At 39.8% G+C, this 25,014-nt stretch overlaps 1 protein-coding gene across 1 annotated transcript in view; it reads right to left on the bottom strand.

Annotated features, from left to right (window-relative positions):
* Positions 1 to 25,014, bottom strand: part of LOC124279576 (calcium-dependent protein kinase C-like) — a 154,642-nt gene continuing 129,628 nt past the window's right edge. The window contains 3 exon segments of the mRNA XM_046715415.1: positions 1 to 1,053; positions 14,612 to 14,752; positions 15,429 to 15,536. Coding sequence (XP_046571371.1) covers positions 901 to 1,053; positions 14,612 to 14,752; positions 15,429 to 15,536 — 402 coding nt within the window. The 3' untranslated portion in view covers positions 1 to 900.

The raw sequence follows: 25,014 nt of genomic DNA on the forward strand, positions 1-25,014 counted from the left end.
AATGTTTTGAGTTGAATTTATTCAAACTTATCAAAGACCAACCCTGATGGTGTGAGTGTTAATATTTCAACCAATATTCCTCGTAACTTGCACTTTACCCTTCCTGCAGTATGATAAAATTAAAATCTTAATTACAGATTTAATACAATACATATATTAAACTTTAATGCTGGCCAATCACAAGGTATTATCATGTCAGACAGGTAGTGTATAGCTTATATTAACCAGTACAGATGGAACGTAAATGATCGGATGTAGACATAAATTTTGGCAAGATTTTTTGTGCATGGACACATATGTTACATATTTTTTTCAAAGATGTTGTTTTGTTACCTGGCTGAATATCATTGAAAACAGAAAGAAAACACAAATACTTAAACCTTGAACATAAAAGTCATATACTGACTAATTTGCATGTGACTTATATACTGTTTGTACAAGAGTACTGTACAGAAATACATCAACGAAGTAGACCCAGGGATGCGCACCTACACACAGAAAGGAAACCTGTCAAAACACTAGGAAAGGTTTTGTCACCAGTGAATACACTAAAGATCATACTTTAACAGATTGAAATAATTGTACACTGTATGCAACTTATAAATGACAAACAATCCTACATAGTCCCTTTTTCTCAGTGTAACTCATCACGTGATGGTATCCCATGAGCCTCAGTTGACAACTGTTTTAGCGAAACTTGCCAGTATCAGGTCACACTCATTTCACATCTGCCAATCATCTTCACAGAAGAGCCAGCCACTAGTGATTGGCAGCAAGGACAGCCACAATGGGCACAGTGGCAGAACACTCTCAATAGTCAAAACTCATGGCGTCCATCTTGTTTTTCTTTCCAATATGGCCGTTGAAGAGAGCAATATTTCTGTTTCTTGTGCTGGTGAGTTACACATTGACCACAAACTCGGGGTTGACGTATGAGAAGCCCTGGAACTCTGTCTGGTCCAGGTTCATGATAAACAACTTGTCTGTGGGCGTCAACTTAGGTGGTTCGGATGTAAATTCACGATCAAAGTTGCTGACATCTTTACGGCTTTTCTGAAAAAGAAACAGAAAATTTAGGTTATCCGATTACTAAAATACACATATATTTCATCTTTTCAAACAAACTTTCATTCCATGTAGATTAACTCAACTGAGACCAGTAACGTTTAAATATTTCTCATGGAATATCTTCAAAGCAATTCAAAGGAAAATATGGAAATATTGGTTACAATACATGTAATACATGTAAATAAAAATATATCAAATCCTCCCTTGAACTCTTCAACAAGCACTTACCTGGCTTTAAAACAGATGACAGACATTTGTTGAGTTACACATGGAGCACTACCACCACACATGTAACACTTGATTAGGTTTCTTGACTTTATACTGAATATATACAATTTTGATAGTAACAAATAAACCAATTTAAATTGAAAAGGAGCCCCGTTAAGTTGGAAGATTCAGGCCTAGAGAAATCTAGACTTGCTTCATTTAGGGCTTTAGCATTACAGGGAAGGCTAGGCAGTAGGGAAAATATTGAGGTTCAGGGACTGTGAGACTAATTCCACGGCTTGATGTAATGTAATGTACTGGCACTAGAGCTCTCTTTATACAAGCAAGCCAGATTACAAACAGTCATCTTCACATAATCAGTGAGTGAGTGAGTCTAGTTTTACACCACACTCAACAATATTCCAGCCATATGGCGGCGGTATGAAAATAATAGAGTCTGTGCCAGACAATCTAGTGATCAAGAGCATGAGCATCAATCTACACAACTGGGATATGATGACACGTGTCAAACAAGTCAGCAATAAATTCTAACCTGGATCTTCATGGATAATCAGTGTCAAGAACATTCAGAAACAATAATCAGGCAAAGCGTCTGCCCTCTACAGTAAAATCAGAGTGTATGGAGGAGAGTTGCAATTGTAAGAGATGAAAGTTATTTCAAAACATGATTTTTCTTAACGTCAGACCCAGATGTGACTGTGCATGGTTGTATGTAATTATTATCATCAATCGTGGCCAGGTGATTAACTCATACTTTAACATAGCTTACGACTGTCGTAGACGATCGCTTTGAGGAACGGGGCCCTGGATTATCACAGCAGGGTACACACAAAATGTGCTTCAGGCCATGTAGGGAATCAAAGGCTGGCATTCAGCGAGACGAGCTAACACTTGATCCAACGCCACTCCCTTCATTTGAAAGGATAGAGTCAGGTGAGGGATGCTGACAAAAGAGATGAAATCCATGTAGACAACTAAGCTGCTGCTCAGCCCACAAGTTGAGAATACTCAAATAAACTACTCAATATAAGTTAAGTACACCCAATTCCTTCATATTACTATAGTCAGTCGTCTTGTGAGTAGTACACAATGAATTGTGAGTAGTTGAGTCCAGACGAAGAGGACAGCATGGTAACTGGATGACCAAATTGTAGTTTCTACATTTTAAATTCCACTGAAAACATCTTCCATACCTCAGAGACTGTCGCCTTCTTTGTGAGTGTGATGATGAATGTATTGCAAAACTTTCAAAACAATGAAAACAAATGGAACGTAATTTGTAACAAAAATGGCTTCTTTAATGAACATATATTTTCATGTACAAAACTTGTTTTATAAAAAAAGATTACAAGAAAACAATGAAAAGGAACATTAGACGAGCACACTGATGTGGAATCAACAAGGAGGCTTGGCAGTGTAATCTACCACCAGGCATGGTTACCTCTGGGATAGTCATTGAGCTATTTCTAATACACTGTGCACAAACGCATTTACTGAGCATGGTTTTATGCCGAACATTCCAGCTTTATCACTGCTGGGGACACAATACTTCAAATGCTGAACCAGTGAGGGGGATCAAACCCAGAATTCTGGTGTGACAACGTTAACCACTAGTCTATGCTGCCATCCTGGGTGTAATGGAATCAAAGAGATGATTCTTGTATAAAACTTTCACTGGCATCAAGCGCAGATGAACAACCGAATCCTAAGCAGCACAATATGACCAATGTTGTACCACAGGATTGGTACCAGTATTTTTGTGCCAGAGGTTGGTACCGAGGGAACCGTACCAGAGTTTGGACAAACTGGCTTGAGACATATCAGCTCTTAAAGTAACTCCCCTATTTTACATCATCAGAGGCACATTCCCACCAATACTGCAAGTCTCACTAATACCACGGTATCTACCTTCACCTTTTCCACAAAACATCCTGAGACCACCTAGTGACAATATTGCTGATACTACAGTCCGTTTGGGTTCAAATGAGTGAGTGAGTGAGTTTAGTTTTACGCCACACTCAGCAATATTCCAGCTATAAGGCGGCGGTCTGTAAATAATCGAGTCTGGACCAGACAATCCAGTGATCAATATCATGAGCATCGATCTGCGCAATTGGGAACCGATGACACCCTGACCACCCGATCCTGTTAGTCGTCTCTTACGACAAGCATGGGTTACTGAAGATCAATATTCTAATCCGTACCTTTACGGGTCGGGTTTGAATGAGACCGATGAATGATTAAAAAACTCAAAATAGGCATGAGTGCACCAAACATACATAAGACACAGATCCTGAAACCTCTGTACCCAACCGGATCTGAAATCTGACGTTTTATGATCGATCACGGAGAAAGTTGTTTAAGAAACTATAAAGTAATATTGTTCACGCTTCACAACGAGGGGTGACAAATGGCTGGTGGAACAGCGTCGTCACGCACTTCAGGTGCAACTCAGGTTTGGCTGTAGCAGTGTTCCACCAGCCATTTGACTTTATAGGTGTGAATCTGGAACAGCTTTTAGCAAGTGCACAATAAATACACATCAATCACTTAATGTCAGACAGTCAGCATCCTGAAGTGGCCATTAACCATTCACACCTCCATCAGGAAGTGCAAAGTATGTCTGGAGTGAGTGAGTGAGTTTAGTTTTACGCAGCACTCAGCAATATTCCAGCTATATGGCAGCTGTCTGTAAATATTCGAGTCTGGACCAGACAATCCAATGATCAACAGCATAAGCATCGATCTGCGCAATTGCGAACCGATGACATGTGTCAACCAAGTCAGCGAGCCTGACCACCCGATCCCGTTAGTCGCCTCTTACAAGCATAGTCGGCTTTTGTGGCAAGCATAGGTTGCTGAAGACCTATTCTACCCCGGATTTTCACGGATCTAGTATGTCTGGAAGAACACCTGCCTATTATCACACAAGTCATGTTCTGTTCAACTTGTCTGACTCTGTACTAAACTTGCTCTAGAATTCCTAATGCTACTCGTAGAGCTGGATATATTTCATCTACGGCCAACACAAGTGTTATCACCGACTTGCAGTACCATTCATATATTTATCGTCCAACTGAATCTGTTGCAGCAGATTGTCCCAACTGGTTATTCTCTGGTGTTTCATATTTACCATATATAATTAGAAAGTCTAAGTTCATCCACAAGGTCTGATTGGTCTGGTTTGACCAATCAGATTGATCAGTTAAACAGTCCAGTGGTCCCAGGTGTATCGGTGAAATAAGGTGAAGACAGCAATACCCTGATGTAACGGAATACTTAATATAACATTCAGCTGGTTGTAAATACCCCATCATATCTACATTTCTTATGCATTCAGTTCGAATTCCTTGCTGGAGGATATCCATATAAACACTGATGACATTAACATAATATACGCCAGAGGATTTAAGAATAACAATCAGTACTCGTGCAGTAAACCTCTCTTTTAAGCAAAGCAAAGATCACCCACATCATACAAAGTGATGTTAGCACAATATCAAGTGAGTGAGCGAGTTTGATTTTACGCCGCTTTTAGCAATATTCCAGCAATATCACGGCAGGGGACACCATAAATGGGCATTACACATTGTATCCATGTGAGGAATCGAACCCAGGTCTTCGGTGTGGTGAGCAAACGCTTTAACCAGTGGGTTAACCCACTGCCCCCTATGACATGAAAGACTCTGAGTTCAAGGTTCATTACAGGTACAAATTCCATCCATAACCCCTGCCTTGAAATTAAAAAAAATATATCATGACCCCTGGCTAAAGTTACGAAAATAATTTCTTAAATATGATGTTGAACAAGCATGTCACAAATGTATAAATTTAGGGTTAGATTTAGGTTAAAATTTGAAGGAAGGGTTATGGGCAGAAATCTTTCCTCATGGTGTATATGAGTGAGTGAGTATGGTATTACCAGTACACCACTTTTAGCAATATTTTAGCACTATCACAGCAGGGAACACGAGAATGGGCTTTCAAAACCAGGCCTTTGACACAATGAAGGAACGGTTTACCCACAAGGCAACACCACTGCTGCTTGAGAAGGTGACGTTTGTACACAAGAGGTCAAATCCTCACCATGAGATGGGCAATAACCTTGTTTGCTTAAAAGAGAGATTTAGGCAGGACATAACATATGAGACAATATGAGTTTCAACATATGAGCAACAAACAGGTCTGTATCTGGTGCCAGGACAAAGACATCGTGACACACATTGTGACAATGTACAAATATCACATCTGCACTCAGGTAATATGTGTGGAGGTAAAGTCAGTCTCTGCTATTCACTTACTATACAAAATTCTTCTTCAAATTAAATCATGATATTTAATATATGTTTCATAATTTATCAATTACTTGGCCATTACTAATCCAACCTATCAATAAAAACAAAAACAAAAAAACAAAAAACAAACAAATTAAAATTAAAATTAAAATTAAAATTAAAATTAAAATTACTACAGATTGGCGTATAGATAGCGAGGCAATTACTAAAATTTCAAACTTAACAAAAAATGACATATTAGTATGTGAGATATTTGGGTCCATAAGTTGAATTTAATCAAGATGTAGACTGATAATTATACTGCGCTTAAGCACAAATCAGAGATGTGAAACATAAAAATTAAAATTTCAGAATTGAGTAAGATCTGAGAAACAAAGTAGAAGACTGAGTGCCTACTGGCCAGGGTCAGTGGTTATTATAATATATTCCACATGACTATGTATCTCATAGGAATACTGTACCAGTAACATGGAACAAGTTTTGACACACTGGGTTGTAATATGGATAATAATCAGCGTAAACATGGCATAGACTTGAACAAATTAGTCCTTGATATATGTATATAAACTTAGATTATGCAATATTGTAGATGTAAGTATATCTTTACATATAAAACATTCAGTGTCATTTGTAATAACAATATGTTATTATGCATGGTTTTCTTCACTTTGAGACATGCAATAAAACCTATATAACATTACACGCTCCTGTTAATCCAGCGAACTCGTAATTCTCAGTCAGAAATGGCAGCAAAAGCATGGGATAAGAGCAGGCTGGCAAGCAGAGGACAGGAAGTGTGGATGAACATGGTAATAAACTCCTGCAGGGGTAAGCAATAAAGTGGCTGAACAAGCCGCGGAAAATGTGAACTGGTAGTAAAACAAGCCTCCTGGGCCCCGTTCTCAAAGCGATCGTAGCGCTACGGCAGTCGTAAGTCTATGTTAAAGTATGGGAGTTACGATCATCTTAGCGCTACGATCGCTTTGAGGAACGGGGCCCTGAACTCAATGCAGTGTTCATGCCCACCATTCTACACCTACATAACAAGATATCAGGTCTGGTAAAGATTATCACAGAATGCCTATTGACGTGGCTGGCTGGTGAAGCTCCAGCCTGTATATTCAAGGAAATACCAACATTGTACAGCTCGGGCATGATTACTCGAGCGTAAACTACTGACAACACCACAAATTCAATACGTTCTTGATCACCTCAAACTGTTCAACTGGTTGAAGGGATAACATGGATGGAAGAAGATACTTGGTCATTCAGGACTTGGAGAATAATATACTGAGACACGTATTCCATCATATAAGTATTGCTTTTTACCATGAATGTCATTTTCATGGTAACATATTGTAGGTACCTTGGGTTGAAGTTTCCTCAAATCAAAATGCGTGTTCATTGTGTACACATTATGTATCACTGATGTATCCTGTTTGGCAAAGCCAATACATCCCTACAAGGTGTTTCATGTACAGTGGTTTTCCAATCTCATCACAGCTTTGAGTAGCACTTGAAATCTAGTCTAAATGCTTACACAGAAACAAATTTGTGACATTAGGGAGACACATTTAAAGCCCAACTTGTCTGTAACTAATCACTGAAACACCCATAAAAGTGACAAGAACCTCAAGGGAGGTTACTCTTGGATGCCTAGGTCAAAGATGGCCAGGAAGGAGAGAAGGTGATAATGGGAAAATATTGAACCTCTTAAGAATAGTTTCTTAAGTCAAGAAACGATGTTTTTATGTTAAACGACTAAATGTACTTTAGTATCCACGAAGTTGGAGCATCTATGGGATAGTTGCTTATTCTGTTTCTTATCTCTGTATTATTGTAACCTCTCAAAATTTCTACACTGACATAAAGTCAATTGAGATATTCCTTGAGCCCATCCTAATTAAAACATGCCAATTCCCTTTACACTGCAATGGATAATGGGATATTATCTTTGTATAACATTTGCTAAAGTTCTAAATTTACTATCTAATTTCTTGCCTGACAAGATATTGTTTAAAAAACAATAAAAACAATAACATCCATCAAACGAACGAAAATCGAGACTGTCCATTAAAACAATATAATTTGGTGAGATAAGTATTCATCTCTCCACATCATATAGATGGCGCAAGGTAAACAGTGACACGAACAATGTTAGTAATTACAGCTGACTTAACCTTCAATCATTAAGCATTTTAGTGATGGATATTACAGATTAAAGAACATATATCTGCCTTCACTGTAGTGGTGTTCTGATGATCGAAACTATCGAAAATCGATCGAAAGAAGGATTAAAAATGATTATCGTTTGTAAAAAAATTATTTTTGATTAATCGGAATTGTGTTGTTTTTGTATAACACCCTTGAATTAAGTATACTAACAATTTAATTTGATGAATATTTATGAACAAACATGCACTCAACAGCGTAAAGCTATGCGCATTGTAAAATTTTAACCACTTTTATTGTTTAATTACAATTCCAGTGTCTTACTTGCATGCATGCATGCATTGCATGACAGTATTAGTTATAAAAAACATTAATTAGAAAAAAACTGGGGAAAAACCCTTAAAATTGGTGATTACATTGAAATGTATATATTTCGATTATAATCGATAATCGTTTGCCACAAGTCCTCCGATAATCGATAGTGGATTTGGTTTCCGATTCCCAACACTACTTCACAGAGATTTGAACTTTAAGAATTCTTTTTAACCCAAACAACAACAACTTGATTGTGTATTATAAAAGATGACTCGGTGTGATCAGCATGAACTGAACCTTATGTTTATTGTCATTCCTTTGTTTAAACTATAAATTACAACTAAAACATTGAGATCTGACATTGCTACTTTCTTAAAGGATCTCAAGTTTGAATAAAGTGCAAACTTTCCATATTCATATCAGTAACAGAAAATAGAAGGATTTTGTGTGTCACAATTCTGATTTCAAGCAGGTTTAAGCTACAACATTTTTTCCAGCTGTGCAATACATGAAAGTTCACCTCTTACTCAGTTTATATCAGTTAACATTTCATAATATCAAAGTATTTAATGTCCCTTTCTCAAAATGAAATCTTTGAAATTATTGTGAAAAGTTGGGTTATTAGATCTGATTTGGATTCATTTCTCTTCTAGTTTCTCCCTTCAGTTCTGTGTGCTACATTCCCTAAGAAAGATGACAGTTCAAGTATCCTAAACCTTCTAGATGTCTTACAGAGTTATCTCCCTTCATTATATTCATGGTTTTCAAATCAGCAATCCGGTCAGCATTGGTACTTTGGAACTCGTAACACTTATCATTCAGAGACACCTCATGTCTTCCCATATGTTACTCTGGAGCCACTGTCATTACCTTCATAATGACAAGTCTAATTGATTGCCAATGATGGTTTTAAATACAGAGAAATATTGTTTTGACTAAAAATACAGCCATACTACTAAAATTCTAAATCTAATATTCCATTGGAATTAGCTGTATCAGGGGTTACATTACCTATTTGATAGAGCTCACCAGTACAGTCAGTATGATTCACTTCAATGGGCTTGTCACTGATCATCTAGAAGAATTGTCACATAGTTGCTGAAGTGCACATTGTGATTTAAAGAATTTCAGGATTTCAACCCAAACCTTAAAACTACTCTAAAGCTGAGACAGTAACCGGGATCCAAAATATAAACATTAAAGATGGAAAGTAAAAGAAAGAACTACCACCTTAAGATAAAAAGGTTGACTCGTAAGCAAAGATCACCCACACCCTGTAAAACATGTTGTTGTCTACATTCCTGCTATATAGTTCATCCTTGACTATCTACTTGTATAACTACTTGTATACAGAGCACTATTACTACAGTGATTAGCGTTGTGAAACTACCTGTGATTACATGTGTATCAGTGACTGTACAGTTTTGAATACATCCAAAGGATTATACTGTGTTAGAACACATACCCGTTACAGGACATATTTACACATAGCTGTATGTGACAACAAGACATCGATTAGTTATTTACTTGGTAGGACAATCCCACTTTTAACTGGCAAGATACAGTATAAACTGGATTTTACATCCCACTTTTAACTGGCAAGATACAGTATAAACTGGATTTTACATCCCACTTTTAACTACTTCTTTGAGTGGCATTTTAGAAGTTGGGAAGTACAATATAGAACAAACTTTATGGATAACAACTTCTTTTTATTCGTGAGTACGACGTTTCGATACAGATTCTTGTACCGTTGTCAAGCATAATGATTATTATGCTTGACAACGGTACAAGAATCTGTATCGAAACATCACACTCACGAATAAAAGAAGTTGTTATCCATAAAGTTTGTTCTATATTCCACTTTTAACTGCCATGTTAAAGTGAAAAAAGAGAGAATATAACATCCCATTTTAGTCTGACAAGATGGCATCCCACTTTTAACTGACATTTTAAAGGAAAAAAGGGTATCAAATCCCATGTTTGTCTTACAAGATAAACCTCTGCACCAAGAATGACTATATCCTTTTTGAGTAATAACAAAGTCATACACTGGGTATGACTATTTAACTTTTGATATGACAAGACAGTTAGTCCAGCATCAATGAGCATTGTTTGACACTAACACATATAGTGACTTGTTGAATATAACACATCTGTATTATTAAACAGACGTTTTGTATGACACACCATGCAGTTAGTCAACTGGTGGATCAATCAATCCGAAGGAGGCCTTTGTTAATAATCGCGTGATTAGCGACTAAGGGTATGTATTTCAGTAGGACCATGATGCATTCAGTAAATATGTATTGGATCAACACAACATTGCCAACATCCCCAATGGAAAGGAGTATGACAAGATAATAAAAAATATATTAAAAAATTCAAATATGTAATTCAAAATATAACAAATTTGAAAAGTTAATAAGAGGTAATGAACAAAATGTAATTTAAAAAATAGCTACTTTATGTATAAGATCAGAAAAGAGAAATAAAAATAATTTCCATACTCCTTTCCATTTCTTGCCATTTAACAAAATAAAACTACTAACCGTGCCATGATAACCCTACAGGGAAGAAAAAGAGACATACAAGGTAGAAAAGGAAATGTGAAAACAAATCAAAGGTGCTAACAAACAAAACGAGCAAATGGCCACTTTCTCAACAAGCAAATGGAAGGAAAAGAAACAGAGCAAGGATCATCGAACAGAGGATGCCAGTCTAGAACAACTGGTCCTGTTAGTTAATAGAGATGCTACAGAACTTAAAAAGATGTGACTCTGGTACAAGCTCTTCTAGGACTGGCATATTCTGTTTTATGTAAAGCACAAAAACTAAGGGATGCAAATGCAGGTAAAACTAATCAAACATTAGCTTAGACTTAAAAGCATGTTTCATAAAAGAAACCTAGCTTTTAAGTCAAAGATCAAACAAAGCCTGTCACAATAAATATTTGAAAGTTATATAACTTTTCATGGCATTGTGTTTTATTTATTAACAGTGTTTTAGCATTATTGCTATCCATTTCGAAAAACATATTTTTCAAAAAAATATTTTATAAGGGTATGGGTTTTTTTACCAAAAAATCCCCTTTGTATATATACTGTTCAGTATGTGCTAAGGGCCAAACCAGTCATCTTCAGTCAAAGGCATAATCCTTAGCAAATGCTGACTAGTATGTTTAAATTCATGTCTCGGGATTGACAAGAATGTGACAAACTTTGTAAACTGCGGAGCTGTGTAATGTTATGTTCAACACCAAACTGAATCACTGAGGTCAAAGAAATATAGAATTAACTAAAACATTCATTTGAGTGCAAAACTGTTAGAACTGATGGGAACAATTTTCAGAACATACCTAAGCTAAACAAGCATCTTGTACATTAAACACTTGACGGGTAAAAAAGGGTATAAAAATATGGCTGCCACATTTTCTCAACAAGTGGAGCCTTAACCAGCAAGGCTCACTCTGCAAGTGATGGACATGTTTGGAAGATCAGAAAAAGTTCATTACTTTGTAAAAGTCACAATTATTTTAAAAAAACATACAATACAAAAGGTTTCTTCTTCCACCCCAAAGACAAAAAAGAAACTGTGAACGTATGCACAATTTTCCAATCAATCCCATGTCAGAAATGAAATTGATCACGTTGAAATGAATTGATGTAGATTTCGCAATGAAATGTTAAAGGCTTCAGATCACAGTTGAGTCAGTTATGGATGAGTTTTGCACACAATTGACCACACCGTACATACAACAGCTCATGTCTGCAGATTAAAGTAAGGATTGACGTAGGAGAAATTTCTGAATGCATCATCGTCTATATTCATGATGATCAGACTGTCGATTGGCGTCAGTTTCACAGGGATTCGCGTGAATAACTTGTCAAAGTTCTCAGCCTTCTTTGGATCATTCTGGAAGTGGGAAGTGAAAGAAAAACATAAAATATCTATAAACAAAGCAAAATCCACGACATATATGTCCACAAAGCTGAAATCTACCCTAAATTATAGTGGTATGTGCAATATTAAGTGATTTGTGTAAGTCATCACGTCAATGAATTATCCTCCATATCATCATCTGAAACACTTATATTAAATTAATAACTGAAATAAAATTACATAAAAATCTGAGAAACAAACTACATAACAGCATCCATATAACAAATTAAATTTTCAAGTTACCCACCCATAAAATATTTCAAATTCAACATAAAATTTCCAAAACATTTTGAAAACAAATGACTTGTAATTTGTATTATTCAGCCAGCAGTGAACCTTGTTGTGTTACAGGGAAACAACACGACTACCTGGTCCTCAAGCTACCTGGGAAAGATGTGCTACGAACACACACAGGTAAACGCCACAACATCAAAAGCACTAAGAGAAATAACATAGAGTACAGAGAGACAATAATTCTGAGATGTTCTGCTGTCAGACCTGTCATTTGTGTTGACATCACATGATGAAAGTGTTCGAATATTTCATTTTCAAAACTGAGCCTTTCTGCGTAAATGCAATATCTCTATTCTTACCTGATGCTACACAGTGCTAAAGATACCATCAGGTAAGATAAAACTATTATTCTCTACAATATTTGACACAAGAGAAATAAAGAAACCTTACAATCCCTAAATTGATATGTGGCATGTACACAGATTAGAATTTTTGAATTTTATCAAATTTGGAGTTTCTGTACTTCCTTTCCAAAACAGGAATTCCTGATATCTCAGAAGATTAACTCATGGCATGAATGATGTGCAAGGTGAATAAGGCAGTTTTCTTTGGAACAAAATATTTGTCTGAACTGCAGAACATCTTAGGATACTAACAGAACACTACCAGATATCTGACACGTGATGTTTCTCTACGCTCTAAACCTGAATCGTCCTCATCATAGGCCACATGTTTGTCATAGCAATATTTGGTAACCAAAAACATCATTCTAAACATATTGGGATTAATTCAGGTAATTTATCCAAGTGTATTTGAAAATATTTGAAAAAGCTTTTCATGGGAAAACTTATGGTACGTTTTTGTCGGTAATTATTTATTAAATTAGTCTTTGAAAATTTCATAGTAACAATTTTATAGCACCACAATGATGATCCAAGTAAAGGGTGCCAAGTTGACGAGGCAACGCTTTAACCATCAAGTTACTCCACCGCCCCACACCAACTGTGATAAATGACCAGATATACACAATTTATTTAATGTTATTAAATATTGAACTGGTTTTATTTTCAGCTTGATGTAGCATAGTAAATACCTTACCGAGACCCAGACGTATTTTATGACTTTTCGGATGGTCATAATTTAAAATCCTGTCAGACTCATCAGTTTTGATTGAAAGAAAAGCAATTGTCAAACATTTCATCTGACAAACCACCACCACCACAGTTACATGTAATAACATATATTTATACAGCAGACTTCCATAATCTCCCACTGCATCAACTCAGCTGAAGAAACCTATATGGACAAAACTAGAATCGTCATGGAAACTGGAAAACGGAAACCTGGGATTAAATCTTGAAAGCTAAATACAGATAGCTTCATTCAAAAGAATAAAGTCAGTTCTATTTAATATAATCTGTACACCGATAAAACTACCACTAGCATATGATGTTGAACATAACACAGATTCCAATAATGTTTTACCAGCCTAAGCCAGCACAAGCGTCATTAGCATTCAGACTTAACCCTTTCCTGCGGGAATCAGTACTGACAAGGAGCCTATCCCATCCCTACAAGCACAGGATCATACTCTTGAAACAGGGACTTTAACAGCTCGCACAATCGATAGCTCATAGGATCTTAAGCAACAAAACTAACAGATGTACTGTTGTGGTCAGTGTTAAAGTCAGACTAGCAACCATATGTTTCGAAATAAAATAAAAATTGTTTTCAGGTAACAATTTTTAAATCTGGTGACATGTTCGCTGGTGCTAAAAACCCTGAGCTATGTGATTAAAAGATGAAAACAGACTTAAAACACTGTCACGTGAGAGTAGTTCTTTCATTAACTCTAAAGTTAGGGTCCTGTAATGTGTATGAATGGGCTTGGCTCATCCTACAGAGATTTTCTTGAAGAAATGGCAACAATGGTTCTGTGGTTTGTGAAATACATGATCCCTCAGCCAATAAAATCAAAGTATTGAAAGTAACAGCATATTATTGATCAGTATGGAATAATCAAACTAATGATGCATGTTGTTAAGGACTATTCTACTATGTCCATCAGACGATCAGAAGCATCTCTCAAGCCAAAACCTATAGGCAACCTTCACCAGAAAAACAAGTTCGGTCATATCTCTGCATACACATTATGAAGCAACTTGTCACTATCATAAAAATATTTCGACAGTTGATTTTCTGCATGTGTGTTTGTGATCTTGCAGAAATGGTCTAGTCTGAATTTCTAGTTACTGTCTAGATTTTCAGCTTGTACATTCATGATATTGCAGCGAGCATCTAATCTCAACTTGTAGTTACCATGATGCTGAGGCGGCCAGTCACCTGAAGATACTTACAATCTTGGGTTTATAGGGAGGCTGGATCTCCATGCCTTCTATCTTCTCCCAGTTTATTCTTCTGAAGAAAGCATGATCCTTGATGTCTCTCTCGCCAGTCGGGCCACACCCAAGTCGCTTCTGGGGGTTCTTTGTCAACAGCTGAGGGAAGGCAGAAATGTGATTGTGCAAATTCTTTACCCCACAAGCTAGAAAATCTACTGCTATATGTACCAGAAATTATACATTGGTGAAACCCACATGAACTACATACATATTTTGTAGAATTATTTTACAAATATATGCATGCACGTACATGTTTTTCAAACACTAGCACCAACATTTGTCATTTATCCATAATATTTTTTTTAATGAGAATCATGGTTTTCATGCAGAGAAATTTTTCTTTTAAATCTGCAACCAATGATGTACACAAATGTTTCTTTGAATCTGCAACCAATAAGACAAAATGCAAAAAAGTGACAATAACTTTCCGTAGGATATCAACTTCTGTAACATGAGGAACACAGCATTTTGAAGTATATCTATCACTTGATCAGGAAGCAGGAATATACTTGTAACAGGTCTTTGAATGGCATTTACAAGTGGTACACGTAAGGAAGAGAGTTTTATGGATGTCAACTTATTTATTATGAGGAACACAATGTTTCGGAGTATATAACGTTGTGTTCCTCATAATAAAGAAGTTGACATCCATAAAACTCCCTTCCTTATACTTGGTGACATCGTGTTCCTCATGTTATCAAAGTTGACATCAATAATTTCCCTATTACTGTTATCTAACTACTGCCACACTACAATATGGGCCTCTCCTCACCCCCTTGCAGATGGATACGGCCTCTCGGGACATGGACTTGGGGTAAGACACGTTGTGGTCAGTGATCGACGTGAACAGCTCCTCCTCGTCCTCACCGTCAAATGGAGGCTACAAGTACAGGTCAAGGTCATGGAATACACAGATACAAATATAATTCATTGCCAATCAAATATTATTCTTAAGGTTATATCATTGGATAAAGCTTTTGGGAAATTATAAAGGGCGATTTCTTTTTTTTTCAGTAATACTTCTACTTAATGTCCATGATTACATTAATTTGCTCTTGTAGTGGAGATCATAACAGATTATTCATACGTGATGAATATGTGTGTGTGTGTGTGTGTGTGTGTGTGTGAGAGTACGCGTGCGCACTTTCTTGCATGTGGCTGTCTGTACTAGTCCACATTAATACTAGTTACATAGTGACAGCTAGGAGACACTTCTGCAATAGATTGACACTGATACCCCACTGAGACAGACTACACTAACTCTGAGCCAGCAGGCCCCATCAACAACAAGCACCTTTCAAACATCTTCAGGTATGTAGCGAATGGACCAGAATAAAATACATTGCCAAGATCTGGGATTCAAACCATCATATTAAAACAGCATGACGTACGCCTACGTGTCAGTACAACAAAACAGCATGACGTATGCCTACGTGTCAGTACAACAAAACAGCATGACGTACGCCTACGTGTCAGTACAACAAAACAGCATGACGTATGCCTACGTGTCAGTACAACAAAACAGCATGACGTATGCCTACGTGTCAGTACAACAAAACAGCATGACGTATGCCTACGTGTCAGTACAACAAAACAGCATGACGTACGCCTACGTGTCAGTACAACAAAACAGCATGACGTACGCCTACGTGTCAGTACAACAAAACAGCATGACGCATGGCCTACGCCCTCGTGTCAGTGCAACAAAACAGCATGACGATGCGCCTGCGTGTCAGTGCAACAAAACAGCATGACGTGCGCCACGTGTCAGGTACAACAACACAGCATGGCGCATCGCCGCGTGTCAGTGCAACAAAACAGCATGACGCATCGCCCTACGTGTCAGTGCAACAACACAGCATGACGTGACTCCTGCGTGTCAGTGCAACAACACAGCATGACGCATGCGCCACGCGTGTCAGTGCAACAAAACAGCATGACGCATTTTCACGCGTCAGTACAACAAAACAGCATGACGTATGCCCACGGTCAGTACAACAAACAGCATGACGCTTTGCCTACGTCAGTAGTACAACAAAACAGCATGACGTACGCCTACGTGTCAGTACAACAAAACAGCATGACGTAAGCCTACGTGTCAGTACAACAAAACAGCATGACGTATGCCTACGTGTCAGTACAACAAAACAGCATGACGTACGCCTACGTGTCAGTACAACAAAACAGCATGACGTACGCCTACGTGTCAGTACAACAAAACAGCATGACGTACGCCTACGTGTCAGTACAACAAAACAGCATGACGTATGACGCCCTACGTGTCAGTACAACAAAACAGCATGACGTATGCCTACGTGTCAGTACAACAAAACAGCATGACGTATGCCTACGTGTCAGTACAACAAAACAGCATGACGTACGCCTACGTGTCAGTACAACAAAACAGCATGACGTACGCCTACGTGTCAGTGCAACAAAACAGCATGACGATCGCGTCACGTGTCAGTGCAACAAAACAGCATGGCGATGCCCTGCATCGTCGGTGCAACAACACAGCATGGCGTGCCGCGTGTCAGTGCAACAAAACAGCATGACGATGCGCCCTCGCGTGTCAGTGCAACAACACAGCATGACGCATGCCTACGTGTCAGTGCAACAACACAGCATGACGTGACTCCCTGCGTGTCAGTGCAACAACAACACAGCATGACGTACGCCTACGTGTCAGTGCAACAAAACAGCATGACGTACGCCTACGTGTCAGTACAACAAAACAGCATGACGTACGCCTACGTGTCAGTACAACAAAACAGCATGACGTTTGCCCACGTGTCAGTACAACAAAACAGCATGACGATGCGCCTCGCGTCAGTGTCAGTACAACAAAACAGCATGACGTAAGCCTCCACGCAGACAGTACAACAAAACAGCATGACGATGCCTCGCGTCAGTACAACAAAACAGCATGACGTATGCCCTACGTGTCAGTACAACAAAACAGCATGACGCACGCCCGCGTGTCAGTACAACAAAACAGCATGACGTATGCCTCGCGTGTCAGTACAACAAAACAGCATGACGCGTGCAGCCGCTGACGATTGTCAGTACAACAAAACAGCATGACGTATGCCTACGTGTCAGTACAACGAAACAGCATGACGCATGCCCTACGTGTCAGTACAACAAAACAGCATGGCCGGTGATGCCTACGTGTCAGTACAACAAAACAGCATGACGCATCACGCACGGTCAGTACAACAAAACAGCATGACGCATTTCCTACGCAGTACAACAAAACAGCAGCTGGCGACGCACCTCACGTGTCAGTACAACAAAACAGCATGACGTATGCCTACGTGTCAGTACAACAAAACAGCATGACGTACGCCTACGTGTCAGTACAACAAAACAGCATGACGTAAGCCTACGTGTCAGTACAACAAAACAGCATGACGTATGCCTACGTGTCAGTACAACAAAACAGCATGACGTACGCCTACGTGTCAGTACAACAAAACAGCATGACGACGCCCTGCGTGTCAGTACAACAAAACAGCATGACGTGATGCCCTACGCGATGTCAGTACAACAAAACAGCATGACGTGCGCCTCACGTCAGTACAACAAAACAGCATGACGATGCCTACGCGTCAGTGCAACAACACAGCATGACGCGATGCGCCCTGCGTGTCAGTGCAACAACACAGCATGACGCATACGCCTTCGTGTCAGTGCAACAAAACAGCATGACGTACGCCTACGTGTCAGTGCAACAACACAGCATGACGTACTCCTACGTGTCAGTGCAACAACACAGCATGACGTACGCCTACGTGTCAGTGCAACAAAACAGCATGACGTACGCCTACGTGTCAGTACAACAAAACAGCATGACGTATGCCTACGTGTCAGTACAACAAAACAGCATGACGTTTGCCTACGTGTCAGTACAACAAAACAGCATGACGTAAGCCTACGTGTCAGTACAACAAAACAGCATGACGTAAGCCCACTCACGGCAGTACAACAAAACAGCATGACGATATGCCTACGTGTCAGTACAACAAAACAGCATGACGATGACGCTTCTACGTGTCAGGTACAACAAAACAGCATGACGTATGCCTACGTGTCAGTACAACAAAACAGCATGACGTATGCCTACGTGTCAGTACAACAAAACAGCATGACGTACGCCTACGTGTCAGTACAACAAAACAGCATGACGTACGCCTACGTGTCAGTACAACAAAACAGCATGACGATATCGTCTGTCGCGGTCAGTACAACAAAAGCATGACGCATGACGCAGTACATGGCGCATACACGCTCAGTACAACAACAAAACAGCATGACGTACGCCTACGTGTCAGTACAACAAAACAGCATGGCGTACGCCTACGTGTCAGTACAACAAAACAGCGGTAGATATTATCTCGTTTTCCTTCATATTTAATGTACATGAGACTAAACCCAACAATTTGGAGTTCAGGTAGGGCACTCACATCTAATAAACACACATGGTGCTTTAGATTACATGGGCTTCATTATGACACAGTTCAGTAACAACACCATGATCAAGCGTCACTGGGAACACTTAACAGGAATATCTTTAAAGAATTGTAGACAATGTCCTATTTTATGATCAAAACTATCTGGGTATAAAACTTTCACCAAAGACATTAAGTTTCCATAAATATCTTATAATCTGTGAAGATCCGGGTTAGAATTGATCTTCAGCAACCCATTCTTATTGTAAAAGTGACAAAGGGGATTGGTGGTCAGGCTCACTGACATGGTTGACACATGTCATCATATCCCAATAGATCGATGCTCATGATGTCGATCACTGTATTGTCTGGTCTAGAATCGATCATTTACAGACCATCACCACATGGCTACTTCAGCAGCTTCAGCAAAAAAACCAACATAAACCTGTTAATGTGCAATCATCATGAATTGAAACTTCAGATTAACACAATGTTGTTGGCTTGGCTTGAGGTGAGGTGAAATTGGGTTTAACGTCGTGCTTGAGAATATTTCGTTCATATGACGACGTGCATGCGTGTGTATGTGTATGTGCGGCTGCTTGTACTAGCCCAGACTGAAGCTGGTTTTATAGTGCTAGCTCACTGAGATACCATGCCGCAGTGAAGCATGAATACCCCACTCAGACACAGTATACTGACTCCGAGCCGACCAGTCCTTGTTGTACCCATTAATGCCGAGTGCCAGGCAGAGACCAACAAGTACCATATTTTAACGTCGGTCGGGGATCGAACCTCGCGACCTTCCGGTCTCTCCGGGCGGACGCTCTAACCACTACACCACAGAGGTGACCTGGCGTGGCTTGAAGGGGCGGTGGGGTAGCCTAGTGGTTAAAGCGTTCACTCATCATGCCGAAGATCCGGGTTCGATTACCCACATGCGTACAATGTGAAGCACTGGTGTCCCTCGCTGTGATATTGCTGGAATATTGCTAAAAGCGGCGTAAAACTACACTCACTCACTTGGCTTGACAGTAGGGTATCCTTATATTTGAGCTCATCAATATCTTAATGGCCTACATGTCATATCCGTGTTAGACCTGGTCTCCAGCAACCCATGTCTCAAGAAGCCACTAATGGGATCAGGTTGTCAGCTGGTGACCTGATAAAGTGCTGCTGTATCCCTGTTGTGGTGACTGACGCCCATGATGAAGGACTGATCCAGACTGGATTATCTACACTCATGTAGCTGGACCAGTGCTGAGTGCAGCAGTAAACAACGGTCAATGGAGCAGCTGTCCTGTCGGCTGATCTCATGCCCTTCAGAACAACAGGTACTACAAACATGAAATCTGTCTACTCCATCCCTACTCCATGTAGCGTTGTTCTAAGTCTCTAAATCCACTGTTATTATTTATGAACCACCATCAGCAGATCCACAAATTTGTCATCTTAATCCATAGCGTATGTCGATTCACAGCATTTAATCAGCCATAAATCTTGAACATCATTCCAAACTAACACATCCATTGGTTCATGTTTTAGCCTTTTCTTTAAACCCAATTCAACAACTGCATAATGAAAGCACATCTAAATGACAAAATACAAATATAGGATCAGAAACACCTTCTCAATTTAACTTTCCTCACTTACCCTGCCCCAGTTACAAGCCAATAACCATCAACTTCAACATCCCCTCCCTATCATACCTGTGTTCACCTCAACCTGATCCCTACCCCCTGGCCATCAACATCACCTCCCTATCACACCTGTGTTCAAATCAACCAGATCCCCTACCACCTGACCATCAGCATCCCCTATCTATCACACCTGTGTTCACCTCCACCAGATCCCCTACCCCCTGACCATCAACATCCCCTCACTATCACACCTGTGTTCACCTCCACCAGATCCCCTACCCTCTGGCCATCAGCACCCCTCCCTATCACACCTGTGTTCACCTCCACCAGATCCCTACCCCTGACCATCAACACCACCTCCCTCCCTGATCACACCTGTGTTCACCTCCACCTGATCCCCTACCACCACCTGACCATCAACACCCCTCCCTATCACACCTGTGTTCACCTCCACCAGATCCCCTACCACCTGACCATCAACATCCCCTCCCTATCACACCTGTGTTCACCTCCACCAGAACCCCTACCCCCTGACCATCAACATCCCCTCACTACCACACCTGTGTTCACCTCCACCAGAACCCCTACCCCCTGACCATCAACATCCCCTCCCTATCACACCTGTGTTCACCTCCACCAGATCCCCTACCCCCTGACCATCAACACCCCTTCCCTATCACACCTGTGTTCACCTCCACGAGATCCCCTACCACTTGGACCCGTGAAGATCCGGGATAGAATAGGTCTTCAGCAACCCATGTGCTTGCCATAAAAGGCTCCCTACTATCTTGTCGTGAAGAGGCCCTACCCCTGACGGATCGGTGGTCAGGCTCGATGACTTGGTCGACACATGTCATCGGTTCCCAATTGCGCAGATCGATGATCATGCTGTTGATCACTGGATTGTCTGGTCCAGACTCGATTATTTACAGACCGCCGCCATATAGCTGGAATATTGCTGAGTGCGGCGTAAAACTAAACTCACTCACTCACTCACCCTACCACTTGACCATCAACATCCCCTCCCTATCACACCTGTGTTCACCTCCACCAGAAACCCTACCCCCTGACCATCAACACCCCTATCTATCACACCTGTGTTCACCTCCACCAGATCCTCTACTACCCAGCCATCAACATCCCCTCACTATCACACCTGTGTTCACCTCCACCAGATTCCCTACCCTCTGGCCATCAGCACCCCCTCCCTATCACACCTGTGTTCACCTCCACCAGATCCCCATCCCCTGACCATCAACCAACACCATCATATCATGCCCACATATTGTTACAGCAAAGCCTGCTCTTCACTGCCACCTCAGACAATTAGGTCTAGAGTTCAATGGGGGCAGCATCCCTCTTAGCCATATCGATCGCAGCCTAACAGACTGTGACATGGCTGCAATTGTCTGGACCCCTGACACAAGGATAGTAACTCTTGCTTTGAAGTCACTTACTGAAGAATTACCAGCTAAGGATCAAGGCTGTCTGAAACTGCCCGCCTCGTCTGATGCCAAATTCAGACATGATAATTCCAGGTGGTCTCAGCTGATTGAAAAGGGTTCAAAAAAAGGCAATAAGATTACATGGGCATTTCATTCATCGATCCAGGGTGCTTCAATTGACCGATAGAAGCCTGGGCTGTACTGACTGACATGTGACTACAATGATACAATGTTAATATCAGCGATGTTACTTACACCAATAAAGTGAATATTGTTGAACATTGAAATAAATGATGGGCCATTTGATCAGAAATTGATTCATCACACATAAAGAATATCATCAAAATTCGTCTGCGTTAAACATGATGCCATATGGAATTATAAAATGTTTCCTCAGAACAGAATGCTTTATAATTGAAGAGGCTACAGCCAATTACAACACACAAAGTCATCTTAGACCCCAAGAACAACCAAAGACAAATAAGTGAACTTGAAGACACTAATGACCTCATGCATATCTATGAAATCCGACATTTTAAACAAACAAGGGGCGGTGGGGTAGCCTAATGGTTAAAGCGTTGGCTCGTCACGCCGGAGACCCAGGTTCGAATCCCACATGGGTACAATGTGTGAAGCCCATTTCTGGTGTCCCCCGCCGTGATGTTGCTGGAATATTGCTAAAAGCGGCGTAAAACCAAACTCACTCACTCAGTCACTTAAACAAACAAAGGAGTTGAGTGCCTTCAGTGATAACCACAGCCACCATTGTGACATTGTATACAAGACTAACCACAAGTGGGTGAGTTAAGTTTTACGCTGCTTTTAGCAGTATTCCAGCAATATCACAGTGGGGGACACCAGAAATGGGCTTCTCACATTGTACCAACGTTGGGTATTGAACCCGGGCCTTTAGCGTGACGAGCGAACGCTTTAACCACTGGGCAGCAGCTAACTACAAGCAATCGCCTTTCATGACATAGGGCATAGAACTGATCTTCATTAAACACTTTCCTGACAATTACAGATGTGACCTGCAAAACTTCCGACCTCAACCGAACATATCAAGCACCGATAGCAATTTATGATCAGGCATCCTATTGCTTCTCAAGAGAATCTTTTAAGCCTCACTGACATAAGAGCAGCCATAAAACTTCGGATGTAGTCTTCAAATATAAATCTGAATAAAAACTGGCTCTACCTTTTCATGTGAACATACACTCTGAATGTATAAAATGACAAATATTTATTAGAAATGTGGCTGGAGTCAAGATACAAGCTGCTTTAAATGAATTCTGAATCAATTTTATTATATTGACTGACTGAGCAAAATATTCTTTATATTAATGATGATATTTGGAAACCATCGTGATGAGAGACGATACTCACTAACATATCCCATCAATGTGGAAATGAATATCAATGCACGAGAAGCTGTAATAATGAAAATTCTGGAAATATTGCAATGATCTGTGCCCAATGTGTTGTGATGTTCAATAACACATTATCCTGAACATATAACAGAAAATGGCAACAGATTCAGCTCCTAAACTGAATTCTGAAGAATGATGCGAGATTGTTGAAATATGTCAACATTGCTAAGAGCAAAATGAAACTTAAACAAGAAACTGGAAGACGCTTTGACAACTGAAACATGAACAGATCATTTTGTCGCCAAGGGAAAAGCACAACTATGTAATATTCTACAAACAAAGCACCACTATTACCGAGACTTGTGATCTATATGTTATCGGAGATGTGCTAACAGAGGTGTGTACAGAAAGCAGGATTATCCAAACTTGGCAGCTCATATTGCACTGATCCGAATTTAATAAACTTGCAAAGAAAACAGTTAGATCAAACACCGCAGGAACACATTTGCTTCCATCAATATGAATGTGTGGAGTGGACAAAAGTGCTCCGGGAGTGTGATGGAGTGTGAAATAATGTTGACTCAGCAAAGTAGCAGCCCGGACAGTAGGGACTGCACCCTCCCAGGAGTGCCTCTCTCATTTGTTACAACTCTGTCTCATCTTGTCAAATCCTGTAGAATAACATCGAAGACGATGCAATGTTCTGCTTCAATCAATGTGGGAAAACAGAGCATATGAGCAGCTCGGACAAAGGTATCTCAGTCTTAAACAGAGCATGTTCTGCCATACTTGGGACGCTAGGAAAGTGGCAATTAGTGACAAATCTGCCATATGTATTGATGGATGGTACGGAGATGGCTCTTAGGTGTAACGTTTCCTTCTTTGACAGAGAGAGAGGAATTCTGACATAATAATTGCTCCTTAGACGTCTTGATGGTGGTTGGTTATAGGTCTATACCCACCCCATCTCATCAATCATACGTGGGTTGAGAGTAAGAGGATACATGTGTATAGGGAGGCTTTCCCTGCACAACTCACGATCACCTTTGTCAGATTCATTGTCTGTATTAATACTGCATAAGGCCAGGACTTAGGCTCTGCTATATTCTGCGCCTGAGGAATATTTTGCAGAAACAGGGTTTTACATGACGCATGATTCCTGAGTATTTGACGCAACAATTGTGTAAAAGACTCTCCAAATATTATCATACGAGTCAAGCTAGGCACAAGTTTTATGAGTGACCCTCAGAATTCATGATCAGTTAAAAAAAAATTGATTTGATAAGCAAACAATGATAGTTTTCGTGAGATCTTCATTAATTTAGATATTTCTTTCAATTCATGTTAATAACTATATGTTACAGTGAATAAATCACAAGCCTGACTACTTGTTCAGTATACTAGAGTTTGATATGACTGAATTGAACAGTGAAACATCTACTATTTATTAACATA

Source organism: Haliotis rubra, unplaced genomic scaffold, assembly GCF_003918875.1.
Source record: "Haliotis rubra isolate DU_JTF1 unplaced genomic scaffold, ASM391887v1 Scf252, whole genome shotgun sequence".
Taxonomy (NCBI): domain Eukaryota; kingdom Metazoa; phylum Mollusca; class Gastropoda; order Lepetellida; family Haliotidae; genus Haliotis; species Haliotis rubra.